The sequence below is a fragment of the Ranitomeya imitator genome, chromosome 5, assembly GCF_032444005.1.
Source record: "Ranitomeya imitator isolate aRanImi1 chromosome 5, aRanImi1.pri, whole genome shotgun sequence".
Classification (NCBI taxonomy): Eukaryota; Metazoa; Chordata; class Amphibia; order Anura; family Dendrobatidae; genus Ranitomeya; species Ranitomeya imitator.
The window spans coordinates 449,489,104-449,511,466 of NC_091286.1; the positions used below are offsets into that span (position 1 = coordinate 449,489,104).

The following is a 22,363-nucleotide window of genomic DNA, read 5'->3' on the forward strand; positions in this document are numbered from 1 at the left end:
AATATTTATCTCCCACTGATTGATGTAGTGATTTTTTCAGGTAGATTTTGGAACCCAAATCAAGCAAAAAAAATAATAGGCTTTCTATGGCCCACAATTGGAGAGAGAGAGAGAGATGGCACACCCAGGAGTCAAGACTGGCACACAAGCAGAAAGGGCAATATTAATCTCCCACTGATTTGTTTTTTTTTTTTTTTTTTCAGGGAGACTTTAGGAAAAAAAAATAATAGAATAAAATGATTTTTTCAGGAAGAATTTAGAAACCAAATAAAATAAAATGATTTTTTCAGGGAGAATTTAGAAAACAAATAAAACAAAAAAAGGCTTTCTATGGCCCACGGAGTGAAAGATGACGCACACAGGAGTCAGGAGTGGCACACAAGCCCAGAGGCCAATATTGTTCTCCCAATGATTGATGTAGTGATTTTTTCAGGTAGATTTTGGAACCCAAATCAAGCTAAAAAAATAATAGGCTTTCTATGGCCCACAATTGGAGAGAGAGAGAGAGATGGCACACCCAGGAGTCAAGACTGGCACACAAGCAGAAAGGGCAATATTAATCTCCCACAGATTTTTTTTTTTTTTTTTCAGGGAGACTTTAGGAAAAAAAAATAATAGAATAAAATGATTTTTTCAGGAAGAATTTAGAAACCAAATAAAATAAAATGATTTTTTCAGGGAAAATTTAGAAAACAAATAAAACAAAAAATAGGCTTTCTATGGCCCACTGAGTGAGAGATGACGCACACAGGAGTCAGGAGTGGCACACAAGCCCAGAGGCCAATATTTATCTCCCACTGATTGATTTATTGATTTTTTCAGGTAGAATTTAGAACCCAAATCAACCAAAAACATAAATAGGCTTTCTATGGCCCACTATTTGTGAGAGAGATGGCACGCTCAGGACTGGCACACAAGCCCAGAGGCCAATATTAATCTCCCACTTTTTATTTTTTTTCAGGGAAAATTTATAAACCCAATAAAAAAAATAATAAATAGGCTTTCTATGGCCCACTATCTGAGAGAGAGAGATGGCACGCTTAGGACTGGCACACAAGCCCAAAGGCCAATATTAATCTCCCTTTTTTTTTTCAGGGAGAATTTATAAAACCAAAAAAAAATAAATAAATAGGCTTTCTATGGCCCACTATTTGTGAGAGAGATGGCACGCTCAGGACTGGCACACAAGCCCAGAGGCCAATATTAATCTCCCACTTTTTTTTTTTTGTTCCAGGGAAAATTTATAAACCCAATAAAAAAAATAATAAATAGGCTTTCTATGGCCCACTATCTGAGAGAGAGAGATGGCACGCTTAGGACTGGCACACAAGCCCAAAGGCCAATATTAATCTCCCACTGATTGATTTATTGATTTTTTCAGGTAGAATTTAGAACCCAAATAAAGCAAAAAAAAAAAAAAGGGCTTTCTATGGCCCACTGAGTGAGTGATGATGCACACAGGAGTCAGGAGTGGCACACAAGCCCTGAGGCCAATATTTTTCTCCCACTGATTGATGTAGTAATTTTTTCAGGTAGATTTTAGAACCAAAATCAAGCAAAAAAATAAATAGGCTTTCTATGGCCCACTGACTGAGAGATGGCACACACAGGAGTCAAGAGTGCCACACAAGCCCTGAGGCCAATATTTTTCTCCCACTGATTGATGTAGTGATTTTTTCAGGTAGATTTTATAACCCAAATCAAGCAAAAAAATAAATAGGCTTTCTATGGCCCACTGAGTGAGAGATGACACAGACAGGGATGGCACTCTAGCAGAAATGTCAATCTTAATCTCCCACAAAAAAATAAAAGAAAACAGGGAGTGTCCTTCAATTACTATCTCCCTGCAGTAATCTCAGCCAGGTATGGCAGGCAGCAATAAGGAGTGGACTGATGCACAAATTAAATAAAAAGTGTGTACAAACCAAAAAGATAGCTGTGCAGAAAGGAAGGAACAAGAGGATTTGTGCTTTGAAAAAAGCAGTTGGTTTGCACAGCGGCGTACACACAGCAATGCAGCTATCAGGGAGCCTTCTAGGGCAGCCCAATGAGCTACAGCGCTGAGGGGAAAAAAAAAAAAAAATGTAGCTTCCACTGTCCCTGCACACCGAAGGTGGTGTTGGGCAGTGGAAATCGCTACAGCACAAGCGGTTTGGTGGTTAATGGACCCTGCCTAACGCTATCCCTGCTTCTGACGAAGCGGCAGCAACCTCTCCCTAAGCTCAGATCAGCAGCAGTAACATGGCGGTCGGCGGGAACGCCCCTTTATAGCCCCTGTGACGCCGCAGACAGCAAGCCAATCACTGCAATGCCCTTCTCTAAGATGGTGGGGACCAGGACCTATGTCATCACGCTGCCCACACTCTGCGTTTACCTTCATTGGCTGAGAAATGGCGCTTTTCGCGTCATTGAAACGCGACTTTGGCGCGAAAGTCGCGTACCGCATGGCCGACCCCGCACAGGGGTCGGATCGGGTTTCATGAAACCCGACTTTGCCAAAAGTCGGCGACTTTTGAAAATGAACGATCCGTTTCGCTCAACCCTAGGCGCAAGGACTCAAACATATTGTTTGAGCACGTCGAAATCACTCAGCATCCGAGCATGTTCACTCATCACTAAGGCTACTTTCACACTAGCGTCGTACAACGCACGTCGCAATGCGTCGTTTTGTTGAAAAAACGCATCCTGCAAAATTGCTTGCAGGATGTGTTTTTTCTCCATAGACTAACATTTCTGAAGGATGTTATTCTGGATTTTCTCAATGAGAATAACTGTTTAACTCCATATCAGCATGGGTTTATGAGAAATCGCTCCTGTCAAACCAATCTAATCAGTTTTTATGAAGAGGTAAGCTATAGGCTGGACCACGGTGAGTCATTGGACGTAGTATATCTCGATTTTTCCAAAGCGTTTGATACCGTGCCGCAGAAGAGGTTGGTACATAAAATGAGAATGCTTGGTCTGGGGGAAAATGTGTGTAAATGGGTTAGTAACTGGCTTAGTGATAGAAAGCAGAGGGTGGTTATAAATGGTATAGTCTCTAACTGGGTCGCTGTGACCAGTGGGGTACCGCAGGGGTCAGTATTGGGACCTGTTCTCTTCAACATATTCATTAATGATCTGGTAGAAGGTTTACACAGTAAAATATCGATATTTGCAGATGATACAAAACTATGTAAAGCAGTTAATACAAGAGAAGATATTATTCTGCTACAGATGGATCTGGATAAGTTGGAAACTTGGGCTGAAAGGTGGCAGATGAGGTTTAGCAATGATAAATGTAAGGTTATACGCATGGGAAGACGGAATCAATATCACCATTACACACTGAACGGGAAACCACTGGGTAAATCTGACAGGGAGAAGGACTTGGGGATCCTAGTTAATGATAAACTTACCTGGAGCAGCCAGTGCCAGGCAGCAGCTGCCAAGGCAAACAGGATCATGGGGTGCATTAAGAGAGGTCTGGATACACATGATGAGAGCATTATACTGCCTCTGTACAAATCCCTAGTTAGACCGCACATGGAGTACTGTGTCCAGTTTTGGGCACCGGTGCTCAGGAAGGATATAATGGAACTAGAGAGAGTACAAAGGAGGGCAACAAAATTAATAAAGGGGATGGGAGAACTACAATACCCAGATAGATTAGTGAAATTAGGATTATTTAGTCTAGAAAAAAGACGACTGAGGGGCGATCTAATAACCATGTATAAGTATATAAGGGGACAATACAAATATCTCGCTGAGGATCTGTTTATACCAAGGAAGGTGACGGCACAAGAGGGCATTCTTTGCGTCTGGAGGAGAGAAGGTTTTTCCACCAACATAGAAGAGGATTCTTTACTGTTAGGGCAGTAAGAATCTGGAATTGCTTGCCTGAGGAGGTGGTGATGGCGAACTCAGTCGAGGGGTTCAAGAGAGGCATGGATGTCTTCCTGGAGCAGAACAATATTGTATCATACAATTATTAGGTTCTGTAGAAGGACGTAGATCTGGGGATTTATTATGATGGAATATAGGCTGAACTGGATGGACAAATGTCTTTTTTCGGCCTTACTAACTATGTTACTATGTTACTATTAGCGACGCATTGCGACACGTCACAACCGTCGTGCGACGGTTGCGTCGTGTTGCATCGCACCGTAGAAACCAAAAAACGTTGCATGTAATGTTTTTTGGTGCGTCGTGTCCGCCATTTCCGACAGCGCATGCGCGGCCGGAACTCAGCCCCCTCCTCCCCGCAGCTCAGAATGGGGCAGCGGATGCGTTGAAAAACTGCATCCGCTGCCCCCGTTGTGCGGCGCATTCACAGTATGCGTCGGAACGTCGCATTGCGACGTGCGTCGCACGACGCTAGTGTGAAAGTAGCCTAATAGTAAAAAAAGACAGACAGTGGGTCCATCAAGTTGAACTTTCTACACCAGTTATATACTCTCTAGATTATTTATAACCCACATACACTGTAGAAATCTGAGTGTCAGCCCACATGTCAAATTTAATGCTGATGTGTGAACAGACTCTGAAGGCCGCCATACATAATAGATTCCTGTCAACCAAACAATGGTTCAGATGATTGTTTGGCCGGTAGACATATTGGCCAGCTCTCCTTGTACATATGGAATGCTTGTTTGGCCTAGTTACTGCTCCAGCTTTCTCAATGAGAGGGCTATTGCCAGTCAAGCATGGTGACAGCTTATTTCTGGGAAACAATAACTTTCTTTTACTTTTCCATCTCTATAGCCATATGAGGGCTTGTTTTTTGAGGGCCAAGTTGTACTTTTGAATGGCACCATTCATTTTATCATATGATGCAGTGGAAAGTGGGAAAAATTCCAAGTACGCTGAAATTGTTAAAAAATTGCAATTCCACAATTGTTTTTTTTATTTACCATTTTAATTCCATTGCTAAACTGACCTACAAATATGATTCTCTGGGTTAGTACGCAGATATCAAATGTATAGGTTTTTGTTTTCTGTAAGTGGTGACATTTTTTTTTTTAATTTGTAAGAAAAAAAAATTTCACCGTATTCTGAGATCTGTAGCAGTTTCATTTTTGGGATATGGGACTGTGTGATGGCTTATTGTTTGCGCCCTGATCTGATATTTTCATTGATTCCATTTTAGGGTAGATACAATGTTTTGATCACGTCTTATTGCATTTTATTGCAATGTTACGGTAGCCAAAAAATGTAATCCTGGCATTTTGATTTTTTTTCCTCATGACGCAGTTTACCTATCAGATTAATTTATTTTATATTTTGATAGATCCAACTTTTATAAATGCAGTGATACCAAATATGTCTATTTTTCTTAATAATTATATTTTTAATGGGGCAATAAAAGGGGGATTATTTGAACTTACTTTTTAATTTTTTTCATATTTTTAAAAAAAAATTTCACTGAATTTCACTTCATAGTAGAAATCACGATCTGCTATGCGTTCATATGAGGAGCGTAATGACAGGCAAGGGGATCATTAGCCGATCCCCGGCTGTGATTACAACTGTAAGCTGTAATTGGATCCTCGCTATGACAAGGGCACCGATGGACGGGATTAATGACTTGACGATGTTCTAATATTAAGGCAAATTTATTTAAAAAAATAATACAAATATTAGGTTTTGTCATGTAAATCTGACACAATGTTTTTTTTGCAGTTTTTTGCCTGAGTGATATCCGATGGTGTACAGTCTCTGAAGCGGAGTACAAAAAATGCAGTGACATGAGAGCATCCTTCTCTGAAGCAAAGATTGTGCCTTCTTTATCCTGTGTCAGCGGCACGTCACAGTTAAACTGTGTAAAAAATGTGCAGGTGTGTGGAAATCTTCATGAAAACACCTTGACATTACTTTCACATTACCTGAAAGTGGCCAGAGTTTCAACATATCTACTTACAGTCATCACATTGTAAGTTTAATTGTTCACTTCCAGAGAATGAAAACCTGTCCTGTTGATGGCTTGCTATACTCATAGTACATTTAGGGTATGTGCACACGTTACGGATTTGCCTGCGGATCCGCAGCATATTTGATGCTGCGGATTCGCAGCAGTTTTCCATCTAGTTTACAGTACCATGTAAACCTATGGAAAACCAGATCCGCAGTGCCCATGGTGCGGAAAATACCATGCGGAAACACTGCGTTGTATTTTCTGCGGCATGTCAATTCTTTGCGCGGATTCCGCAGCATTTTACACCTGCTCTTCAATAGGAATCCACAGGTGTAAAAACGCAGGTGAAATCCACAGTGCGTTTTACTTGAGGATTTTTCAAAAACGGTGCGGAAAAATCCACACACGAATCCGCAATGTGGGCACATAGCCTTAACGTTCTCTCTTAAAGGTAATCTGCCAGCATTCTTTGCTCTGTAATTTGAGAGCAACATGATGTAGGGCAGGAGTGCACAACATTTTTTGGTCCAAGGGCCACATTGCTATGGTGAACCAATCCCAAGGGCTGCAAAAAATTTTCAATTGGTAGCTATATGACTATATCACCAGTACCACCATCAGTACATTAATACAACACCAGAACCAACTTTTGAGTATATAAGGAGAATTTGGAGAGTTTCTGCTCCCAAAAAAATCACTATGAACACGCAAAATTACAGAGTTTTTGGAGAAGAAACTCGCCAAATTGTCCTCATAATCTCAAATGTCTACATTTTGAGAATTTTCAAGTTTTAATGTAGCCAAGAAGCATGCTACATGTGTACAAGATCAGAACCACCACCAGCACATGAATACGAAGGCAGAACCACCATCAGTACATGAATGCAGCACCTGAACCACCATCAATACATGAATGCAGCATCAAAATCACTGTCAGTAGATGAAAACAGAACCAGAACCACTATCAGTACATGAATGCAGTGCCGGAAATGCTGTCAGCATATAAATGCAGCACCAGAAGCACCATGGGTGCAGCACCAGATATACCATCCATAAATGAATGCAGAGAAAGAACCCCCATGAGTACATGTATGCAGCACCAAGCTTAGTACAGTCATCAATTGCATTCGCAGGTCAGCCCCCTAAATATTTGTATTGCAAAAATTTAAAATTCACAGTATGTCCTTAACAATGGTAAGTAGATATTTGAAGTTGTTGTTCCCAGTCATCATCAGACTGAGGACAATACAGGAACCACAGTACTGATGAAACACAGGCAGTATCACAAATAAACAATTACATCCAGGAACCTTATAGGTGACATTTTTTCTGAACTGCAGTACAGACACCATGATGAGACTTCATGCCCACAGCTCTTTTCTCCAGACTTTGCTCTTCTCCATCTTAAGCAGCACATCTCAACACGGTGACCTTAAAAATAAAAGTATCATTATACTGCCCCATAGATAAAAATATCTCCCATGCTGTGCCCCTGAATAAATTGGCCCTCACTGGGCTTCCTAAACAATATAACCCCAACTCTTCCCCTCTCCTTAATATCCTCTCGCTATAATATCCCCCACTCTGCACCCTTTTCATAAGATCCCCCATCTTATGATGTATCATTATACTGCCCCATAGATAAAAATATCTCCCATGCTGTGCCCCTGAATAAATTGGCCCTCACTGGGCTTCCTACACAATATAACCCCAACTCTTCCCCTCTCCTTAATATCCTCTCGCTATAATATCCCCCACTCTGCACCCTTTTCATAAGATCCCCCATCTTATGATGTATCATTATACTGCCCCATAGATAAAAATATCTCCCATGCTGTGCCCCTGAATAAATTGGCCCTCACTGGGCTTCCTACACAATATAACCCCAACTCTTCCCCTCTCCTTAATATCCTCTCGCTATAATATCCCCCACTCTGCACCCTTTTCATAAGATCCCCCATCTTATGATGTATCATTATACTGCCCCATAGATAAAAATATCTCCCATGCTGTGCCCCTGAATAAATTGGCCCTCACTGGGCTTCCTACACAATATAACCCCAACTCTTCCCCTCTCCTTAATATCCTCTCGCTATAATATTCCCCACTGTGCACCCTCTTCATAAAATCCCCCACACTGCACCACGCTCTATAATATCCCCCACACAGCCCCTCTCCATAATGTGCCCCCAGATACTGTCCCTCTCCATAATATCCACCCACACAGCCTCTTTCCATGATGTCTCTCACAAACTGCAGTGAAGTCCCACCACTTCACTAGCTCTCCCTACACTATGCCCCCTTACACAATCCCCTCCACACCCATTGCCCCATACAGGGCTGCCACCAGAAATTTCAGGGCCCCATACTGGCAATATTTTCAGGATCCATCTCAGCTCCGCCTCCACACCCCGAACCTTTTACAGTCCCACCGCTCACTCTTGGAAAAACTACATTTCTGCACCATGTCCTCAGCAATCAAACATTAACAGTTCCCATCATACACCATATCACATACATGACCATCAGCTTTTGTTTTGGTCAAAATATTTCTTAAGCATGCCACAATTGTTTTGGTAGGGCCCTACTCTACTCTACACATAGAGACTGAATAATACCACATACAACGAACAAATACCACCACACCATGACCAGATCACATATTACCACCACATAGAGAAGGAATAATTCCACATACAAGGAACAAATACCGACACACCGTGACCAGACCACATACCACCTCCTCATATAGGCTGAATTATACAACATGCAAGAAAAAAATACCATCACACCATGGCCGGACCACGCATTACCACCACATAGAGAACAAATAATACCACATACATGGAGCAAATACCACCACACCATGATTAGATCACATATTACCACCACATAGAGACTGAACAATACCACATCCAGGGAACAAATACTGGCACAGATTGACCAGACCACATATTACTGCCACATAGTGACTGAATACTACAATACTGATCATAAATTAAAAAAAACCACAATACTAATATTGCCATAAGTGCCATTATTCACAGGATCTCTGTGCAAAGTATACAGTGTATACTGTCAGTGTAAAGGTAATACAGTGGCTCACAAGTGACATTATGCACAGGATCTCTGTATGTAGTATACAGTGTATAGTGTCAGTGTGCAAGTAACACACTGACTCACCAATGGCATTGCAGACAGGAGCTCTATATATACTGTAGTGACAGTGTACAGGTAATACAGTGATCACCGGTGACATTGAACACAGGGGATCTGTATATAGAGTCATTGTACAGGTAATACAGTGATCACCAGTGACATTGTACACAGGAGATCTAGATATAGTGTCATGGTACAGGTAATACAGTGATCACCAGTGACATTATACACAGGAGCACTCTACACATAGTAAGTGTACAGGTAATACAGGGATCACCAGTGACATTATACACAGGGCCCTGTATATATTTTATAGCGTAAGTGTACAGGTAACACACTGACTCACTAGTAACATCTCTAGTTGAAGTCCTTCATCTTCACTTTTCTTCATGCAGCGCAGACCGCCATCACTTCTTGCTGCCAGGATTTGTCTCTGTACAAAATAACACACAATTATCTAGAACACTGCTTCCAGAGCACATTCCTCACTTTTTCCCCAACTTTTACAGTGTCAGATGGAAAAAAGCGACATAGTGCCGCCCTGCAGAGTAACAGAACTACTCTCAATTCATCATCATTTGCTCTCCGCCACCCTCAAGTTATTACTATTTATTGTTCCTCACCACAAAGTTTCAGTTCATAATAATTTACTGTCCCCCACACCAATCTCAATTCATAATCATTTGTTGTATGACCAGACCACATATTCATTTGTTATACCCCACCCCCAGTATCAATTCACAATCGTTTGCTGTGCCCAAGCTCAGTTTCAATTCATAATCATTTGCTGTCCCCCACCCACTAGTTTCAAATCATAATTTGCTGTACCCACTCCCAGTCTCAATTCATAATCAATTGCTGTTCCCCACCCCCTCGAGTCTCAATTCATAGTCATTTGCTGTACCCCATCCCCCATTCTCAATTCATCATTTTTTATTATTATTATTATTTATTGTTATAGCGCCATTTATTCCATGGCGCTTTACATGTGAGGAGGGGTATACATAATAAAAACAAGTACAATAATCTTAAACAACACAAGTCATAACTGGTACAGGATGAGTGAGGACCCTGCCCGCGAAGGCTCACAATCTACAAGGGATGGGTGAGAATACAGTAGGTGAGGATAGAGCTGGTCATGCAGCGGTTTGGTCGATCGGTGGTTACTGCAGGTTGTAGGCTTGTCGGAAGAGGTGGGTCTTCAGGTTCTTTTTGAAGGTTTCAATGGTAGGCAAGAGTCTGATGTGTTGTGGTAGAGGGTTCCAGAGTAGGGGTGATACGCGAGAGAAATCTTGTATACGATTGTCGGAAGAGGAGATAAGAAGGGAGTAGAGAAGGAGATCTTGTGAGGATCGGAGGTTGCGTGTAGGTAAGTACCGGGAGACGAGGTCACAGATGTATGGAGGTGACAGGTTGTGGATGGCTTTGTATGTCATGGTTAGGGTTTTGTAGTGGAGTCTCTGGGCAATGGGGAGCCAGTGAAGGGATTGACAGAGGGGAGAAGCCGGGAATAGCGGGGGGACAGGTGGATTAGTCAGGCAGCAGAGTTTAGAATAGATTGGAGGGGTGCGAGAGTGTTAGAGGGGAGGCCACAGAGCAGGAGGTTGCAGTAGTCAAGGCGGGAGATGATGAGGGCATGGACTAGGGTTTTTGCAGATTCTTGGTCGAGGAATGAACGGATTCGTGAAATATTTTTGAGTTGAAGTCGGCAGGAAGTGGAAAGGGCTTGGATATGTGGTTTGAAGGAGAGATCAGCGTCAAGGATTACCTGGAGGCAGTGAGCTTGTGGGAAAGGGGAGAGTGGGCAGCCATTTACTGTAATGGATAGGTTCGTTGGGGGGGGGGGTAGTGTGGGATGGGGGAAAGATGATGAATTCTGTTTTGTCCATGTTAAGTTTCAGAAATCTAGCGGAGAAGAAGGATGAAATAGTGGACAGACATTGAGGGATTCTGGTTAGTAGGGAGGTGATATCTGGTCCAGAGATGTAGATCTGTGTATCATCAGCATAGAGGTGATACTGAAAGCCATGAGATTCTATGAGCCGTCCCAGGCCAAAGGTGTAAATGGAGAAGAGCAAGGGCCCAAGGCCTGAACTTTGTGGGACTCTGACAGATAGGGGGCGAGGTAACATAGTAACATAGTAACATAGTTAGTAAGGCCGAAAAAAGACATTTGTCCATCCAGTTCAGCCTATATTCCATCATAATAAATCCCCAGATCTACGTCCTTCTACAGAACCTAATTGTATGATACAATATTGATAGTAACATAGTTAGTAAGGCCGAAACATAGTTAGTAAGGCCGAAACATAGTTAGTAAGGCCGAATGAGGTGAGGAGGTGGTGTGTGAGTAGGAAACACTGAATGTCCGGAATGTTAGGTATGATGAGATCCAGGATAGGGCCAAGTCTGTGATGCCAAGGGATGAGAGGGTCTGTAATAATAGGGAATGGTCCACTGTGTCAAAGGCAGCCGACAGGTCGAGGAGGAGGAGGACAGAGTAGTGTGGCTTGCTCTTGGCGGTTAAGAGGTCATTGGTGACCTTAGTTAGGGCAGTTTCAGTGGAATGGTGTGACCGGAAGCCAGATTGTAAGCGGTCAAAGAGGGAGCAAGAAGAGAGATGGGAGGACAGTTCAAGGGAAACGTGTTGTTCCAGTAGTTTGGAGGCATAAGGGAGAAGTGATATAGGGCGATAGCTAGATACAGAGGATGGGTCAGGAGAGAGCTTTTTGAGGATAGGTGTGATGGAGGCATGTTTAAAGCTTGAGGGGAAAACACCAGTTGTTAGTGATAGGTTGAAAAGATGGGTTAGGGTTGGGATGAAGACTGTGGTGAGGTTTGGGATGAGGTGGGATGAGAGCGGGTCAAGTGCACAGGTGGTGAGATGCGATCTTGAGAGTAGATTGGAGAGTTGATCTTCTGTAATGGTGGAGAAGTTGGTTTTGGAGTTGGAGGGCTGGGAAGTCAGGAGGAAGGGCTCTGGGGGTTGTTGACCCAAACTGTCTCTGATGCTATCAATCTTTTGCTTGAAAAATGAGGCAAAGTCTTCAGCGGAGATAAGTGGGGAGGGAGGAGGTGCTGGGGGACAGAGGAGAGAATTGAAGGTGTTGAATAACTGTTTAGGGTTGTGAGACAGAGAGGATATGAGAGATGAGAAGTAGGTTTGTTTAGCTGTGGCGAGTGTGGTCTTGAAAGTAGTGAGGGGCTGTTTGAATGTGATGAAGTGCTCGTTGGAGTGGGATCTTTTCCACCTGCGCTCAGCAGCCCTGGAAGCTCGCCTCAGTTCTTTGGTCAGGCTGGTGTGCCAGTTGATTTTGCGAGCTTTGTTATGTGTCAGTGGGGCAGCAGATTCCAAAGCTACAGCTATTGTGGTGTTATAAAGAGCGGCAGCGTCATCCGCATTGTGTATGGAACTTATGTCTGTGAGAGGGAGGAGGGATTCAGAGAATGAATGTAGGCCAAGGTGTTTAAGATTTCTGCAAGGGTGTGAAAGTATGTGGGGTGTACCCCATCCCCAAGCCTCAATTCATAATCATTTGCGGTACCCCGTACCCCAGTCTCAATTCATAATCATTTGCTGTATTATTTATTTATTTATTATATTTTGCTAGTGCAGCGCCCCAGGGTCCTGGTCGTTGCAGTAATGTCATTCTTCCACTAGGGGGGAGTGATATTATGTCTGAAGGCAATAAAGGAGATCACTTTACCAGGTATCACAATCCACACAACACACTTCACACTCCAGCCCACCAGGGGGAAATATGCTCCTATTTATTAGGGCACTCTTCACAATTAGGTAAAACTGGTAGTCTGGATAGGAAGTTAGGCAGAAGCTGACTGAGCTTCACCCAGGCAGCACCTGTCATGCAGACAGAGAGAGAGGAAGAACACCTAATAGCTGCTGAGAGAGAGGGTCCCTGACAGGGGTGGGATCCTGTCAGAGGCCTAGACAGAAGGCCATGGAGCTGCGTCGGCCCGGCGTGCAGCAACATCCTAAGGAAGGACACGAAAGAGAATTGTATTGTATAGGGTGAGAAACTAAGTCATAGCAAAAGGAGAGGAAACCAGAAGGAGTTCTGCCCTGCAAAAGGCTTCCTCCTTCTGAGGCGCAGGATCCGGTAGCCGGAACACCGAGGGAGCAATCGTCTCCATGCCTTGCTCCAGATATTGGCAAGGACAGTTAATTGCACATTTCTGATCCGCACCCATACCCGGGAGGCACGGTGGCAACTTGTGGGGGCTGGGCGTGCTAGAGTCCTTGTAAAAAGCCTCAGGCCATCAGTCATACGGGTTGTTCCTATCCATCTGGGGGACAGAGAGAAAGACATAACACCAACAACAGTTGTGAGGACCTTATGAGAAGCTCAGCAGTAAGGTACTACAACATCCAGGCACTAGAGGAAGGCTACTGATTTCCACTTGGATAAGGGGACTCTGGATTTGCCTTCAGACCGGCTGGACTCTGCCTACCCTGTGATCTGGTGCTCTGGACTATGGACGTTGAAGCCTTCAGTAAAGGTAAAGAGACTGCAAGCTTGTGTCCTCATTCTTCACTGCGCCTCACACCATCCACCGTCTACACACTGGGAAGCCCTGGGGATACACTTCACCTGTGGGAAGGTATACCATCCAGCTGCCATAACATCACCCCAGTGGACCCCAAAGCAGCGTCGGTCACCCTGACCGAATACCACAGGTGGCGTCACGAACCTTTCCCCTTTAAAGAACTTTCCCTTTGATTAACGGACCTCCCGAGGGCCACGGACCGGGTCAGCCACCGTGACATCCCCCTTGAGAACCGAAGGACCCGGTACCGAGTACCCCACTGCCCTACGGGGGTGATTCACTTATATAGCGCTATCTTATTCCGCACCACTTTACATACATTATCATCACTGTCTCCAATGGGGCTCACAATCTAAATTCCCTATGTCTTTGGAATCCACACAAACACGGGGAGAACATACAAACTCATAGCAGATGTCCTTGGTGGGATTTGAACCCAGGACCCCAGCTCAGTGCTACCCACTGAGCTACTGTGCTGTACCCCATCCCCCCAGTCTCAATTCATAATCATTCATTTGCTGTACTCCGCCCCCAGTCTCAATTAATCGTTATATGCTGTTGCCCATCCCTCAGTCTCAATTCATAATCATTTGCTGCCCCCAATCCCACTCTCAATTCACCATTATTTGCTGCACCTGGAGCGCCTGCCATGGCCTAGGGGTGCTGGGTACCGAGTCCGGTCTTCAATAAAGGGGTGGTCACGGTGGCAGCGACCCGGTCTGTGGCCCTGGTTGTCCAAATTAAAAGGAAGGTCTTTAAAGGGGTTATTTGAAATAAAGTTTGTTCGTGTCACCACCTGTGGTATTCAGTCAGAGGTAACCGACACTCTTTTAAGGGGTCCTCTGGGGAGTGATTGCACTGCAGCAAGGATGGTATGGCTTCCCACAGATGAAGCTGGGTCCCCAGGGTGTATTTGGCAGGGATAGTGTGGTGCCAGAAATAATCAGAGGACACAAGGTTATTGTGTTAATGTAACTTTATCTGTTTACTGGTGATTCACGGCCATAATCCAGGGTACCAGTAACAACCAGTGTTGGTAAGCTTCGGTCAGCCTGGAAGCGATTATGGATCCCCATTTCAGGTGAGGTTGTAAGCCTTCCTTCTTGCACTGAAAGGCAAGTCCCTTGCTGCCTAAGGCTCCACAAAAGGTCCTCTCTTTCCCTGTCCTAAGACAGTACCCCATCCCCAAGTTTCAGTTCATAATCATTTTTTTTCCATCCCATAGTGTAAATTTATAATTCTCAATTCATCATTTACTTTCCCCCCAACCCCAGTCTAAATGAATAATCATTTAATGTTACCCATCGCCCAGTCTCAATTCATCATTATTTGCTGTATCCCATCCCCCAGTCTCAATTCATTTGCTTTCCCCCATCCTCCAGTCTCAATTCTTAATCATTTGCTCTCCCCCACCCACCAGTCTCAATTCATCATTATTTGCTGTGCCCCAACCATGAGTCTCAATTCATAATCATTTACAGTTCCCCATCCCCAGTCTCAATTCAACATCATTTGCGCTCCATCCCCACACCCATTTAATTATTATGATTTATTAATATTCATTTTATTTTAATATTATTTATTGTTATTCCTTTTATTAAAAAAAGTTTTTCATATTTACCTCTGAGACGATCCTCTGCAAGCACAGCTCCACTTCTGCTATCCTGGCAAGTGGCGTGCGTAGATGCCGGCCTAAGTGCCATCACTAGAGAGTCACAGAAGAGGTGAAGGGAGCCCTGGAGCTGCGCAGCCGTTCTGTTTTGACAGTTGTGCAAAACCAGGAAATCTCCCTGCATAGAGATGTGCACTGCCCATGGTGGTGAGATGGCGCACAGCATGTTATCACACCTTGGGGCACAGTGAGCAGAAGCAAAAGAGGGGGGAGGGCCTGGACCCAGACCCCCTGTTGACTGATCGCACTAAATGCAAATTATGATGAAGTGCGATCGCAACCCTGGGTCCACCGTGCAGAGATGGAAAACTGCAGCTAATGTGAACAATGGTGGAACACACAGCGAGCGATAGCTGGCTCGCACTGAGTTAAACGTCATTCAGAATGTAGATCAAAAGGCTGTGTCACTCGCACTCAGCAACAGACTAGATGCTCTGCAATAGAGCTGTGTAACTCGCACACAGTAATGGAAAAGATACTCTGCAGTAGAGCTGTGTCACTCGCACGCAGTAACAGAGCAGGCATGGCGCTAAACATGATCCCTGTTAACCAGGAGAACGCAACCCTCACAGGGGCAAGGGAACAAGTACTGAACACAATTACAGCATGTGCACGCACACAAACTCCTCTCCAGTGGTGCCGGAATTCTAAAGGCTATATGCCTGCCCTGAATTCACCCAAACTCCTCTCCGGAGGTGCCAGAATTCCAAAGGCTATACCCCTGTCCTGAGCACACACAGACAAGTCCACACTACCATTATGTTCCACACACATATGATATAAATGATCTTAGCACGCTGACGTGCACACCAGGAAACCTTTTATACGTTCCTGCTCAAGTCCAGTCTGACAGAACCTTGCTCGTGAACCAATACAGAACTGCCATGTCACCCGGGCAGCTGATGACCAACCACCAATGAGAGGTCGCTACATCAAGAGCATGCTCAGTCGGGTGATTTCTGGACTTAGCCTCAGGAACGCCTGTTCGCCGCTGCCTATTGCTAGTTACTATAGCTTTGGCTGGGGAGCCAGCAGTAACAAAGCGAACAGCATGAGTCTGGGCAAGACGCTGAGACCGACGTCTTTGCTGATCAGCTCCCACTGCGGCCGAAGCAGAATGGGAGACCGCAGAGGCAGACAAGGCTTGGGATCTACCCCGTGCAGTGGGAAAATCCCGGCGCTTAACAGCCCCTTTTTGCATCTGCTCAATGGGCCCCATACAACACTAAGGGCAGTACTGCCCTTATGGCGGCCCTGATCCCATAATGCACCAAATTACCTCATAATGTCCCCCATTGCCATAGTATGCGCCCTAGTTGTAACACAACCCTCCAATCCCCCTGACACACTTATCTGAAATAACAGGACATTTAATCTTCAGCTTCTCCATGGAGGGCTTACCGATGCCTGACACCTACACTGTCAGTGTGGAGCTGATGTCATCACAATGCTGCACGTCGTGGCCTGGGGCTGATGAATGTTCCTCTGCTCCAGTCCTGGCTTTCAAGTGTTCAAATGTATTCAAGTGTGAAAGATGCAAATACATTTGAATATGGGAAGAAGGAAAGAAGGGTGCTGGTATCTCCTGGACAGATCCGGTGGCTGCAACAAACCCTTCATGGGACGCATGTTGTTCAGCCGTGATACAGGGGCTGAGACTCTGATTCCAGCAATGTGTCACTTACTGGGCTGTGTGTTACTGTTTCAATAAAATCAGTGTTATACTAGCAGGAGATTATTACTACAGGGCTACGTGTCTTGTGCATCCTAGTGAACTGCTTTGTGTAACCCAGCCCCTATCACTGATTAGCATCTTTCTGTCAATATGCACTGTACAAAAATAGCTGCCAATCAATGATGTGGGTGGGGTTACACATGGCTCAGGATTCTGAGCACTGCTAGATATGCAAAGAAAACAGTAATTGTTTCAAAGTGACAGCATGCTGACCAGCAAGTGACACATCACTGGAATCAGGTTCGCTACTCCTCATTATGCCGCTCTCAGATTACATAGCAAAACCCAGGTGACAGACTCCCTTTAAGCCCATCATACACATTAGATAGCTGCTGACTGAATAATGATTTGGCAAATTGTTTGGTATTCAACTGTTTTGGTTGTCTCTCACATACACAGGATCACTTATCTAGCGCTCCTGTGAGAGTCGCCGTCAGAAGAACCTAAGGAGCCGCAGTCCAAAATTGGACGTGCCAGATCCTTAACTCCCCAATACACATTAAACTTTCCTAATCTTGTCAATATCGTCAGTGTGGGCCGACAATAGTCCAATGTGTATGGGGTCCTTTAGTGTCACATTGACCGAACAGATTGTAAAAGCAAAAGTTGAAAACTGAATATTCCTGCACCCCACATAAGGTGTGTCTCACCCTTATTTTATATCTTCATACAGGATAATAAGGCAGATGCTGTAACTCTCAGTGGTATTCTCACATATAAAGCTGGAAGGTGGTATGACCTAAAGCCAGTGGTTGGAGAAGTATATGACCAAGGTTAGTGTCACAACATATTAATACATATACAGTCATGGCCAAAAGTATTGACACCCCTGCAATTCTGTCAGATAATATTCATTTTCTTCCTGAAAATGATTGCAAACACAAATTCTTTGGTATTATTATCTTCATTTAATTTGTCTTAAAAGAAAAAACACAAAAGAGAATGAAGCAAAAAGCAAAAAATTGATCATTTCACACAAAACTCCAAAAATGGGCCAGACAAAAGTATTGGCACCCTCAGCCTAATACTTGGTTGCACAACCTTTAGCCAAAATAACTGCGACCAACCGCTTCCGGTAACCATCAATGAGTTTCTTACAATGCTCTGCTGGAATTTTAGACTATTCTTCTTTGGCAAACTGCTCCAGGTCCCTGATATTTGAAGGGTGCCTTCTCCAAACTGCCATTTTTAGATCTCTCCACAGGTGTTCTATGGGATTCAGTCAGGACTCATTGCTGGCCACCTTAGAAGTCTCCAGTGCTTTCTCTCAAACTATTTTCTAGTGCTTTTTTAAGTGTGTTTTGGGTCATTGTCCTGCTGGAAGACCCATGACCTCTAAGGGAGACCCAGCTTTCTCACACTGGGCCCTACATTATGCTGCAAAATTTGTTGGTAGTCTTCAGACTTCATAATGCCATGCACACGGTCAAGCAGCCCAGTGCCAGAGACAGCAAAGCAACCCCAAAACATCAGGGATCCTCTGCCATGTTTGACTGTAGGGACCGTGTTCTTTTCTTTGAATGCCTCTTTTTTTCTCCTGTAAACTCTATGTTGATGCCTTTGCCCAAAAAGCTCTACTTTTGTCTCATCTGACCAGAGAACATTCTTCCAAAACGTTTTAGGCTTTTTTAGGTAAGTTTTGGCAAACTCCAGCCTGGCTTTTTTATATCTCGGGCTAAGAAGTGGATTCTTCCTGGGTCTCCTACCTTACAGTCCCTTTTCATTCAGACGCCGACGGATAGTACGGGTTGACACTGTTGTACCCTCGGACTGCAGGGCAGCTTGAACTTGTTTGGATGTTAGTCGAGGTTCTTTATCCAACATCCGCACAATCTTGCGTTGAAATCTCTTGTCAATTTTTCTTTTTCGACCACATCTAGGGAGGTTAGCCACAGTGCCATGGGCTTTAAACTTCTTGATGACACTGCGCATGGTAGACACAGGAACATTCAGGTCTTTGGAGATGAACTTGTAGCCTTGAGATTGCTCATGCTTCCTCACAATTTGGTTTCTCAAGTCTTCAAACAGTTCTTTGGTCTTCTTTCTTTTCTCCATGCTCAATGTGGTACACACAAGGACACAGGACAGATGTTGAGTCAACTTTAATCCATGTCAACTGGCTGCAAGTGTGATTTAGTTATTGCCAACACCTGTTAGGTGCCACATGTAAGTTACAGGTGCTGTTAATTAAACAAATTAGAGAAGCATCACATGATTTTTCGAACAGTGCCAATATTTTTGTCCACCCCCTTTTTTATGTTTGGTGTGGAATTATAACCAATTTGGCTTTAGGACAATACTTTTTGTGTTTTTTCATTTAAAACAAATTAAATGAAGATAATAATACCAAATAATTTGTGTTTGCAATCATTTTCAGGAAGAAAATGAGTATTATCTGACAGAATTGCAGGGGTGTTAATACTTTTGGCCATTACTATATAAGCCTGTTAAGTCTAGATCTCTACAGGTACGGGGTGTCTGACTGAAGTATGTATATATATATATATATATATATATATATATATATATATATATATATATATTATACACTGCTAAAAAAAAATAAGGGGAACACTTAAACAACAGAATATAGCTCCAAGTAAATCAAATTTCTGTGAGATCAAACTGTCCACTTTGGAAGCAACACTGTTTGACAATCAATTTCACATGCTGTTGTGCAATTGGAATAGCCAATAGATAGAAATTATAGGCAATTATCAAGACACACTCAATAAAGGAGTGGTTCTGCAGGTGGGGACCACAGACCACATCTCAGTACCAATGCTTTCTGGCTGATGTTTTGGTCACTTTTGAATGTTGGTTGTGCTTTCACACTCGAGGTAGCATGAGACAGACTCTACAACCCACACAAGTAGCTCAGGTAGTGCAGCTCATCCAGGATAGCACATCAATGCAAGCTGTGGCAAGAAGTTGTGCTGTGTCTGTCAGCATAGTGTCCAGAGGCTGGAAGCGCTACCAGGAGACCAGCCAGTACACCAGGAGATGTGGAGGGGGCTGTAGAAGGGCAACAACCCAGCAGCAGAACCGCTACCTCAGCCTTTGTGCATGGAGGAACAGGAGGAGCACTGCCAGAGCCCTGCAAAATGACCTCCAGCAGGCCACAAATGTGCATGTGTCTGCACAAAGTTAGAAACCGACTCCATGAGTATGGTCTGAGTGCCCAACGTCCACAGATGGGCATTGAGCTCACAGCCCAACACCGTGCAGGGCACTTGGCATTTGCCACAGAACAATAGGCAAATTCGCCACTGGCGCCCTGTGCTCTTCACAGATGAAAGCAGGTTCACACTGAGCGCATGTGACAGATGTGACAGAGTCTGGAGACACCATGGAGAGCGATCTGCTGCCTGCAACATCCTTCAGCATGACCGGTTTGGCAGTGGGTCAGTAATGGTGTGGGGTGGCATTTCTTTAGAGGGCCGCATAGCCCTCCATGTGCTCGCCAGAGGTAGCCTGACTGCCATTAGGTACCGAGATGAGACCCTCAGACTCCTTGTGAGAGCATATGCTGGTGCTGTTGGCCCTGGGTTCCTCATAATGCAGGACAATGCCAGACCTCCTGTGGCTGGAGTGTGTCAGCAGTTCCTGCAGGATGAAGGCATTGAAGCTATGGACTGGCCTGCCCGTTCCCCAGACCTGAATCCAATTGAACACATCTGGGACATCATGTCTCGCACCATCCACCAACGGCACCACAGACTGTCCAGAAGTTGGCGGATGCTTTAGTCCAGGTCTGGGAGGAGATCCCTCAGGAGACCATCCGCTGCCTCATCAGGAGCATGCCCAGGGGTTGTAGGGAGTTCATACAGGCATGTGTAGGCCACACACACTACTGAGCATCATTTCCTTGTCTTGAGGCATTTCCACTGAAGGTGGATCAGCCTGTAACTTCATTTTCCACTTTGATTTTGAGCATCATTCCAACTCCAGACTTCTGTGGGATATTAGATGTGATTTACATTGATAATTGTTAGGTTTTATTGTTCTCAACACATTCTTCTATGTAATGAATAAAGATTTACAGAACTGGAATATTTCATTCAGCGATATCTAGGATGTGGGATTTTAGTGCTCCCTTTTTTTTGAGCAGTGTCTGTATCTATATATATAAGAGGCATCGTGATTATTCGCTAATCCTGCCCCCTGCAAAGTAGCTCCACCTCCCACCACATCACCACACACAATCCCGCCCCAACACATCACCACACATAATCTCGCCCCCCACCCCATTACCACACACAATCAAGCCCCCACCCCATTACCACACATAATCCCGCCCCCCACCACATCACCACACATAATCCCACCCTCCACTCCATTACCATACATAATCCCACCCCCCACCACATCACCACATATAATCCCGCCCCCCAACACATCACCACACACAATCCCGCCGCCACCACATCACCACACACAATACCGGCCCCCCCACCCCATCACCACCCATAATCCCGCCCCCCCAACGCCATCACCACCCATAATCCCACCCCCCACCCCATCACCACCCATAATCCCACCCCCACCCCATCACCACCCATAATCCCACCCCCACCCCATCACCACCCATAATTTAGCCCCACCACCCCATCACCACCCATAATCCCGCCCCCCCACCCCATCACCACCCATAATCCCGCCCCCCCCACCCCATCACCACCCATAGTCCCGCCCCCCCACCCCATCACCACCCATAATCCCACCCCCCCACCCCATCACCACCCATAATCCCGCCCCCCCACCACATTACCACAGATAATCCCTCCCACCACATTACCACACAATCCCACCCCCCACCACATTACCACACATAATCCCGCCCCCACCACATTACCACAGATAATCCTGCCCCCACCATATTACCATACATAATCCGGCCCCCCACCATATTACCACACATAATCCCGCCCCCCCAACACATTACCACACAATCCCCCCCACCCCATTACCACACAATCCCACCCCCCTCACATTACCACAGATAATCCCGCCCCCCCACATTACCACACATAATCCCGCCCCCCACCACATCACCACAGATAATCCCGCCCCCCACATCACACTCACTAATCCCGCCCCTTGCACAGTAGCTCCGCCCCACCACATCACCACATAATCCCACCCCCCAACACATCACCACACATAATCATGCCCCCCACCACATCACCACATAATCCCACCGCAACACATCACCACACATAATTCCGCCCCTCCACCATATTACCACACACAATCCTGCCCCCACCCCATCACCACGCATAATCCTGCCCCCCAACACATCACCACACATAATCCCGCCCCTACCCCATCACCACAG

At 44.9% G+C, this 22,363-nt stretch overlaps 1 protein-coding gene across 1 annotated transcript in view; it reads left to right on the plus strand.

Annotated features, from left to right (window-relative positions):
- MELTF (melanotransferrin) overlaps positions 1–22,363 on the plus strand; it is a 207,246-nt gene that overhangs the window by 146,296 nt on the left and 38,587 nt on the right. Inside the window, exons 2-3 of the mRNA XM_069727220.1 lie at positions 5,662–5,816; positions 17,699–17,798. Of these exons, the coding sequence (XP_069583321.1) occupies positions 5,662–5,816; positions 17,699–17,798 (255 nt within the window). The remainder of the gene's footprint in view (positions 1–5,661; positions 5,817–17,698; positions 17,799–22,363) is intronic.